The 9,914-nt window shown below is 34.5% G+C and overlaps 1 protein-coding gene across 1 annotated transcript in view; it reads right to left on the bottom strand.

The window, feature by feature from the left end:
• Nucleotides 1-519: 519 nt before the first annotated feature.
• Nucleotides 520-9,914, bottom strand: part of LOC145297917 (uncharacterized) — a 30,097-nt gene continuing 20,702 nt past the window's right edge. Inside the window, exon 2 of the mRNA XM_080144257.1 lies at nucleotides 520-4,112. Coding sequence (XP_080000383.1) covers nucleotides 659-967 — 309 coding nt within the window. The 5' untranslated portion in view covers nucleotides 968-4,112 and the 3' untranslated portion in view covers nucleotides 520-658. The remainder of the gene's footprint in view (nucleotides 4,113-9,914) is intronic.

Below are 9,914 nucleotides of genomic sequence, written 5' to 3'. Positions count from 1 at the left end.
GATGTCTTCGTAAATTAAGTCAACGAGTGGTTAGACGAGGGAAGTAATTTCAAACCAATATTTCACCCCGGAGAAATCAAGAAACATGTGCCGACAGAAAGGATTCAATTAGTTGGACATCCGTTTTGTGTGGCGTTTCATTCTGAAATCTGCGCGTGTGCAATCATATGGACATCTTGTGCCTCGTCATATTTTTAAAATTAATTTCTCCCTATGACGTAAGCAATGACATTCAACCATTTCTTATTCAATTTTTTTTTTCTTCTCACCTTCCTTTATTTTTTTTTTTCTTCTTCTTCTTCTTCTTCTTCTTCTTCTTCTTCTTCTTCTTCTTCTTCTTCTTCTTCTTCTTCTTCTTCTAACCTATTTTATCTATTTTTATTTTTCTACTTCTTTAATTTTTCTTCTTTCTTCTCTTTTCTTTTCTTCTAATCTACATTTATCTATTTTCTTTTTTCTACTATTTCCTTCTTCTTCTTCTTCTTCTTCTTCTTCTTTTTCTTTCTTTCTTTTCTTTTTCTTCTCATCTATTTTATCTATTTTCTTCTTCTTATCTACTTTATTGCTTCTTTTACTTTTTCTTCCTTCTTTCTTTTCTTTTTTCTCATATATTTTCTTCTCTCCTACTTTTCTTCTCCTTTTTTCTCCTTCTCTTCATTCACATGTTTCTTCTTCTTCTTTTCCTCCTCCTCCTCCTCCCTCTCCTCCTGTTTTTCTTCTTCTTCTTCTTCTCCGCTTTCTTCTTCGTCTTCTTCTTCTTCTTCTTCTTCTTCTTCTTCTTCTTCTTCTTCTTTTCCTCCACCTCTTCCTCCTCCACCTTTTCCTCCTCCTCCTCCTCCTCCTCCTCCTCCTCCTTCTTCTTCTTCTTCTTCTTCTTCTTCTTCTTCTTCTTCTTCTTCTTCTTCTTCTTCTTCTTCTTCTTCTTCTTCTTCCAAAACAAATCTCCGGCTGATAATTTTATCGCCATAGTTATTATTATTTTCACTAATCTACAATATAAAAATATATACTAAACTAAATGTTATGCACCACACACAATAAGGAGAAAAACGGCCCAAAACAATATGCACATTCATTTACAAAAACCGTAAATTAGACTAACAAAACCACATACAATAAAACGGCTTGTAACTTTTACTATACATGATAGAGAACGAATCTAAAACGCAAGTTTTCATATTGAACAACGTGGAATCCTATAAAACCTGGCGACCCCCCTCTCTCCCTCTCTCCATATTATGCTTCCTTGTTTATCATACTTTTGTTGCACGTGATGAATAGTCAGATGAAATGCTTGCAGTAATCGTTAATATTGGAAAATTGGTAAATTGGATTACAAGAATTTGTTTATGTTAGACCTGAAGACTACCAAATTAACCGCTACCAAATTGTAGTCAGTTGGAAAACAGGCAAACGGAAGAGAGTTCCATAGGCGTGTAGTTCTAAGAAAGAAGCTTTGTTCATGAAATATAAGTGTAGGTTTAGGCACAGATAAAGAATGAGGGAAATTATTGACAGTGATTTCAGCTAGACGAGTGTTTTTCGTGAAAGTTTGGCACAGGAGGGGGGCATAGATCGAAACTCAGGCGAGCACTTGCCATGAATATAATGATAAAACAGAGACAGGCTCGCAATGTCTCTTCTGTGGGAAAAGGTTGCAGGGAAGAGAAAAGGGCATCCTCTACTAGGCAACGAAGTCTATTTTGAACTCTGTCAAGGCAGGATAAGTATTCTAGCAGCTCCTGCCCAGACGTGGCAACAGTACTCCATCCTTGGAATGGTAGAAGGATCCCACCATTTTTACAGCGAACTTGGCAACAGATGTGATGTACGTGTTCCGTTTCAGATCAGCAGTAAAAGCCAAGCCCAGAAGCTTATCAAAATAGTGAGCCTCCCCAAGACGAGAGCCATTCATTTCCATTGGAAAAATACTCGATTAAGAACACAAAAAGATTGATTTCCGCACTAAGAGACACCAACTAGAAGAACAATACGCAAAACAGTGAAACCAGAAAAAACAAGCACAGAAAAGCAACATGAACAATTCATAAAAAACGACAAAATAAGTGTATGACGAAAACACCTGGACACAGTCAAGAAAAGGAAACTTGAACAGAAAAATAAAATCGCTACCGATAGATTAACTAAACAATCTACTTAAAACTAACTACATTAAAGTTAAAATAGATAAAACTAAAAAAAAAACTGTAAATGTAGACTCTGTGGACAAGACAGTACATATAATGCTAATAATTGTAGGGACACTAGAAATAGTCGTGAAAGAGAAAGAGGAAGGAAGAGGGTTTGTAAATAAAGAAAATTTCACGGATGACACACGCACATGAAAGAAATGCAAGCTGGAACACAGAAATCTTGACCACTACAGCAAGATACACCGTCAAAATGCATAATTTAGGAAGTATGAAAACCAAAACTTAATAACAAGAAGAGAAACATATATATAAAGAATTCATATGAATTACAAGAGAAGAGAAAACACGTCGACATGGCAAAATATGATACTCGAACAGATAAACGGAATTGTTACAGACAACTGTACAGAACAACACGATTAAAACTAACAACATTAAAGCAAAAATAGATAAAGCCAAGGAAAACATTAAATATAGGATCTGTGATCAAATATGCGAAAGAATAAATCACATAGTAAGTGAATGTATCAAACCAAAGAATACGAGAACAAATACGATAACGAAAGGAAAGCAGTGCACCAGGAACAATGCAAACGACTGAATTTTGACCACGAAAACAAATAATACAGATACAAACCATTAATAGAAAAAGAAAAGGTAAATAACAAGGTGGAAATCTGGGAGTAATATGAAAGGTGGAGAAAATCACTAAAGTGTACGGGACGCTGGGAATAGTTCCGAAACTACGGGAACAACAACTAAGAGAAATTGGGATAAAATGGAAAAGTTTGAGACATAAAAAAAAGATTCATCATCATCATCATCATCATCATCATCATCATCATCTGAAGTGTAAAAGGCATTGCGTAACACGTCTGTTCTTAATGATCATATGATTAATTTCTCGTGATATCGATTCCATATTTTTTTTTATCTGTTAAATTTGATCGATGATGGATGAGGTCACGCAGTTCGATTTCACAAAAAAAATCTAAACAGATCCAATATCAGCAGAAAAATTGATTCGGTCCGCCCGACTTTAATTTGCTTAATAAACAAATAGATCAATCGATAAAGTAATACGTATTCGAAATTACTGGAAGCTAGCTAGCTATATAGTTATATATAGATAGATGGATGGATAGATAGATAGATAGATAGATACATACATACATACATACATACATAGATTGATACACACACACACACACACACAAATATACAACTCTCTATATAATAAAATAGATAGGATTATTCCCGTCTAAAAATAACTGTATAGGAAAAGAAACTGTCGAGGTCACACATTAATCCAAAATGGCCACGCTACCTGTTTAAACCTGGGGCCTGTTTTCCGGCTATTTCATAAAATATATTAAATTTCTACAAAAGTCAGCTGAGAATACTTTCCCAAACAAGTAATAACTAGAAGTAGTAGTACAAATATGCCTTAGGATTCAATTATTTAACGCGTCCATCATTATTTCATTTTGCCATTACGTTTCATTAACAGCAAATTAATACCCAATAATTTTGCAAATAATGAACGCTCCCTGATTCTTGCATTCGGTCAACTGCTCAGATTTGTTTCCAGGTTTAACGAAGTGATTTTTCGAACAATTTAAGAAAGCCTTTGTTAAAATCAAATATAACGTCCACTCTACACCATAACATAGACACCTTCGATTTTTACAAATACTAATATATCAACGTTTTTCAGACTGCTTATTGCGACCAATACAAACAGATCTCTTAGTTTATTTTACAGAAACACGACAATGCAGACATTTCTACACTGTTTTTACTCCTTCGCCGTTAAGTAAATAAAGAGGTTATTTTAACTGGCCGGGAGCCAGTTTCTTTGGCAGTCACTAACAAGCTGCCCATTCTTCTTCTTCTTCTTCTTCTTCTTCTTCTTCTTCTTCTTCTTCTTTTTCTTCGCATTCTTCTTCTGTTTATATCCTATAAACGAAACAGATTAAATAAAGGGGGTTTCAGAAGTATAATTTCGACTTTTTCTAAACACATTACATAGAAACATTGAAACATTATATAAATAGATTTTCATGCGTATCAAACACGTAATATCGGCACGGTTTTCAGATTATTACTTACTGACAGCTATTAACAACAAAAAAAAAAAAAATTACGCATGTAAATACTAATTTCTTTAAAGATTGTGTAACAATAAACAGATTAATTTGAAAAAAAAACAACAACAATTAATTTATTTATCATATTGTTTTCAACACAAAAGCAACAACATTTGAAGCTATGTCTGCGTAATAAAAACATTACATTCATATAACTAATAAAATGCAAATATTACGTTTAAAGCCAATACTGTTATGCAGAATAGGAACCGTACTGAAAAAGTAACGTCTCATTTATAAATTCCAGTAAAAACATCGGAGGCACCTAATAATTACCGTATACAGTTACGTTTTATTCGAATGGCCAAAAGTAACCGCTTCAATACAGAAGTAACTCGCTCAATACAGCAGTGCCCGCCAGTTCCTGCCAGTGACCGCCAGTTCCTGCCAGTGACGGCCAATATCCGACAATGCCCCAACTGTCCGACAGTGCTCCTAAGTCACTAACAATGCAATTACTTGACATTAACAATCTTAAAAGAACATGACCCCCAGGTGCCGTCGACAACAGTCATAATCGCCAGTGGATGACAGTGCCTGCCACTGGATGACAGCACCCACCACTGGGTGATAGGATACTCCACTGGATGATAGTGTCCAACAATTTAAGATAGGCAGATTTTATTTCGGAGCAATCCAATGGACGCTGATAATTGTCGTGACCAACAATGGCCGATTGTTGTAGAGGTAACATGTGACCATCAAACGCATAAAAACGATTTTTTTTCATAGAGGGAAGATACAGAATAGTTAACAGATACTCCTTCCAATGTTAAGAATGGTTTCCTAAATAGTAACATTATTATGTAGAAATATTATATATATATATATATATATATATATATATATATATATATATGTATGTATAAAATTTAATTGAGAAATTTTTGAAAACTTTGAAGTGTCGAATATAATGATAAAATCATTTTTGTTTATTGCTTTTTTTTTGTAATCCTATATTTCGCTAATACATAGCCTCATCAGGGTCGAAAGTCCGGTTCGTGAATTTCTTTTTCTTCATTTTGGTGTTATGGCGAAGAGATGAGAATTTACATGTTAGTCCGGTGGTTTCAAGTATGTAGTGCTCCAGTTTCGAGCGGGATTTAAAGAAAAAGAAAAAAGAAATTCACGAACCGGACTTTCGACCCTGATGAGACTATGTATTAGCGAAATATAGGACTTACAAAAAAAAAAGCAATAAACAAAAATTATTTTATCATTATATTCGACACTTCAAAGTTTTCAAAAATTTCTCAATTAAATTTTATTAAAAAAAGTTTCTTCAAAAAGTGTGACCATCTTTTACTTTATATATATATATATACTTATATAAACATGTACAGGCTTTGCTACATTGATGTTGCCTTCTGTTTTTAAGTGTTCAGGAAAAAAAGCGAGACTGAAAAATACAACGTAAAGCAATTATCCTCGTCATAACAATCAACATCACCATTATCACCATCGTCATCAGAGATAGGATGGGGGGTAAGTCGTTACTGACACGAACGGGCAATCCGGGAGTGTCGAGTTCGAAACCAGTTCGTCTCGCAGAAACGCGATCACTTGGTGATGTTGGCAAACTTCACGTGATTCTGGCCGATGTCTTTCTAAAAAGCATTCTTTCTTGAAAGATATAAGAGAAACGAATGCCAGCTATAATCATTTCATTGATACGAAAATATATGAATGATTCCCCACAACCACAGCAATCATCATCATCATCATCATCATCATCATCATCATCATCATCATCATCATCATCATCATCATCATCATCATCATCATCATCATCATCGATTCATTTGAAATGTAAAATTGCATTGCGTAACACATGGTAAGTAAATGTACTAGTCCCTAAAAAGAATGCACGAGCAGATACGACAGCGCGAAGAAAGGCTTATACTAGGAACTATGCAAACGACATACAGATACACACCGGTAATGAACAAAGAAAATGTAAATATCAAGGAGGTAGAAAAAGGAGGCAGATACTTGAAACTGAGAAGAATGTTCAGGATGAAAAAAAAATCACTAAAATATCAATGATTATCGTGGCACTATGAACAGTTCCGAAACTACAGAAATAACGACTAAGAGAAATTTGGATAAAAGGGAAGATTGAGACATAAACAGGCATTCATCATCATCATCATCATCATCATCATCATCATCATCATCATCATCATCATCATCATCATCATCATCATCATCTCTACCATCATCACTATCACCATGATTATCATCATGATCATCATGATGATGATCATCAGCATCATTACCATCATCATGATCATCATGATGATGACCATCATCCTCATGATAATGATGACCATCGTCATCATGATAATGATGTTCATCATCATCATCATTGAACTGCAAATGGCATTCCGTAACACGTTGCCCGCTCTTAAGGATCATATGACTAATTTCTCGTGATATCGATTCCATATTTTTTCTGTTAAATTTGATCGATCATGGATGAGGTCACGCAGTTTGATTTTACCTCCCCCCCCAGATCAGCAAGAAATCCAATATCAGCAGACAAACTGGTTCGATTTTGTCTGATATGAATCTTCTTAATAAACAAATACATCGATTGATAAGATAATAAGCATTCAGACATGCTGACGCGTCTGTTACGCGTTGAGCACCATCGTTTGTGATATTTAATACTACTACTACTGTTGTGGGATAGCTGGGTAAAACCACGGAATTACCTATTGTTTAATGTATCTATCTGCTTATGTGGTTAAATATAAATCCGTATTTCTAGCTATTTATTGTTGATTGTCTGTATGTCTATCTAGCTAGCAAACAAGGTTGAGTCGATTCACCCAAACAATGGAAAAACATGGCTGAGACTCGTTATCAATGAGTGTTTTATCCATGTATGGATTACAATACAGAAGCCTGGCAAAATCATGGATTACAATTGAAAAATGCGAGCATGTTAAGTAATATGGTTAAGCTTGAATATGGAAAAGTAACGGACTAGTTGTTTAAACTGGAAAAGAAAAGGACAAGATATTATAGTAAAAAATATAATAAATTTATAACTTAAAATATTGCAGCATTAAGAATTGATTATACAATGTTATAAATTGAATCAAAAAGAAAATTCGGAATGCTACAATATTTTTAGCTATAAATTTATTATATTTTTTACTAGAATATCTTGTCTTTTTCTTTTCTAGTTGTAAAAACTAATCCTTTACTTTTCCATATTTAAGCTTAACCATATTACTAAACATGCTCGCATTTTTCTATTGTAATCCATGATTTTCCAGGCTGCCAATAAATTCCCAATATAGCTGAGAATGTGATCTATAAACTGTAAAATTGTTTGAAATTTGGTCGAAAAATGAGTGAGTGGTGAAGCTTTAAAGCAGTTCTAAATGACTTAAACTGCCACTTAACCATATATTCAAAAACTTAACCATATATTCAAAAACTTAACCATATATTCAAAAACTTAACCATATATTCAAAAACTTAACCATATATTCAAAAACTTAACCATATATTCAAAAACTTAACCATATATTAAAACACTACTGGGTTTGAATGCTCATCAAAAAGCAACAGTTTAACAGTTAAACAATAAGCATTCAACGTTATGATAAACACATCGATGCCTCCATTCAGTATTGAAAAGACAAAGGATACCCACTGTAGGAGCAGCTGCACGTGTAATTGTGAGGCAAGAGTTGCGCAATCTTCAATCACACCTCTCCTGAATCGGAACACATTCTGTGTTTGTGCCCCCTGAAGAAGAGATAATCTTTCAGAAATATTTAGGTAACTCACGCATTCCTCATAAATCATTGCTGAATAAATAAGTACGTATCGATTAATCATAAAATATGAATTGCTTGGTAAAATTAAAAATACTACTTGTTCAATGTACGTGATTTTTCATAGAACATCTTCATTTCGTCGAGTTTTGCTTGAGAACAAGAAAATATGTCAATGAGAGTCTCGATAGCGCTCCAAACTCGAAAATTAAACAAAATACTTAGGGAGACGAATCTTCTGTGGAGGAATCTTCCGTGGACGAATCTTCCGGGTACCTATTATTTACATGAATTGAATCTGCATGCCAAGATTTCGACCTATTTTTAGTATATTTCATGATAAAATGCTTTTTATTATCCCAATCCTTCTTGTGAAAAAAAAAGATCTTATATCTTATTTGTCACGGCCTTTTATTCGTTCCATTCTGTATGATTCTATCCGGTATTTTTGAGCAGCCGTTTCGTATCTGCTGCGCTGAGCTCGGCTCAGTATGAAAGCGGAAAAAAGGGAAATTGCATTACGCATGCGCTTACGGATTGCATTACGCTTAAACTGATGCAAATCACAAGAGATGACAGCAAACTCTCAACACGATTGAATGCATAAAGCTGATGGGAAGCTCCTCCATCAGTATACCTGTACACGCATCCACACTTTAAAAGACGATGCTTCACAAAAATAACTCACGTCAAACGGAGTTTCTATGGGCAAAATTTCTTTCTGTGAACTTCCTATGAATAACTCAGTAGACTACAAGATGGTAGACTATGAGATGGTTGACTACAAGATGGTAGACTATGAGATGGTAGACTACAAGATGAAAGACTACCAGATGGAAGACTACGAGATGGTAGACTGCAAGATGGTAGGCTATGAGATGGTAGACTACAAGATGGTAGACTATGAGATGGTAGACTACAAGATGGTAGACTACAAGATGAAAGACTACCAGATGGAAGACTACGAGATGGTAGACTGCAAGTTGGTAGGCTATGAGATGGTAGACTACAAGATGGTAGACTATGAGATGGTAGACTAAAAGATGGTAGACTACAAGATGGTAGACTACAAGTCCAATGTTAAAGAACTTTAAAAGACGATGCTTCACAAAAATAACTCACGTCAAACGGAGTTTCTATGGGCAAAATTTCTTTCTGCGAACTTCTTATGAATAACTCAGTTTCCCTGCAGACTACGAGATGGTAGACTATGAGATGGTAGACTACAAGATGGTAGACTATGAGATGGCAGACTACAAGATGGTAGACTACAAGTCCAATGTTAAAGAATACTTATTCTGTTCATCATTTTCAATCATCTCATAATATTCTTTGTCATTCTAGCTTACAATACCGCAGCTTTTTAAACAGCATATTCGAGGGAATTGTTTATATAAGGGATAGCTCAATATTAAGACAAATATTGAAACGTTAGACATTCACGTTTCTGAACTCTTGAGATGAAGATTGGTTATTCGTATTAGTTGGATTTCATCTTCATTGTCATTTTCACAACGCTTCGGTCGGTGTAACCTCCGACTTTCTTTAGTTCAGGCGTGTCTTGTGGAACTCAGGAATGTTACCGTCGAACTCAGGAATTTGGACGGAATTTTGAACGAAACACTTTATTTATTTCATACCTGTATGTTTTTCTTTTTTTTGTGTACTGATATTCATATTAAACTTTTTTTTTCTAAAGTAAAAGATGGTCACCCACTTTTAGAAGACACTTATTTTGAATAATATTTAAATGTCAAATTTGAAAACTTTCAAGAAAGAATGAAGATGCATACCGTTTACCAGATATGATACTATTA

This window comes from Euprymna scolopes, chromosome 18 (genome assembly GCF_053919585.1).
Source record: "Euprymna scolopes isolate OS-2025 chromosome 18, ASM5391958v1, whole genome shotgun sequence".
Lineage (NCBI taxonomy): Eukaryota > Metazoa > Mollusca > Cephalopoda > Sepiida > Sepiolidae > Euprymna > Euprymna scolopes.
This window is presented reverse-complemented; position numbering and strand designations above follow the sequence as displayed.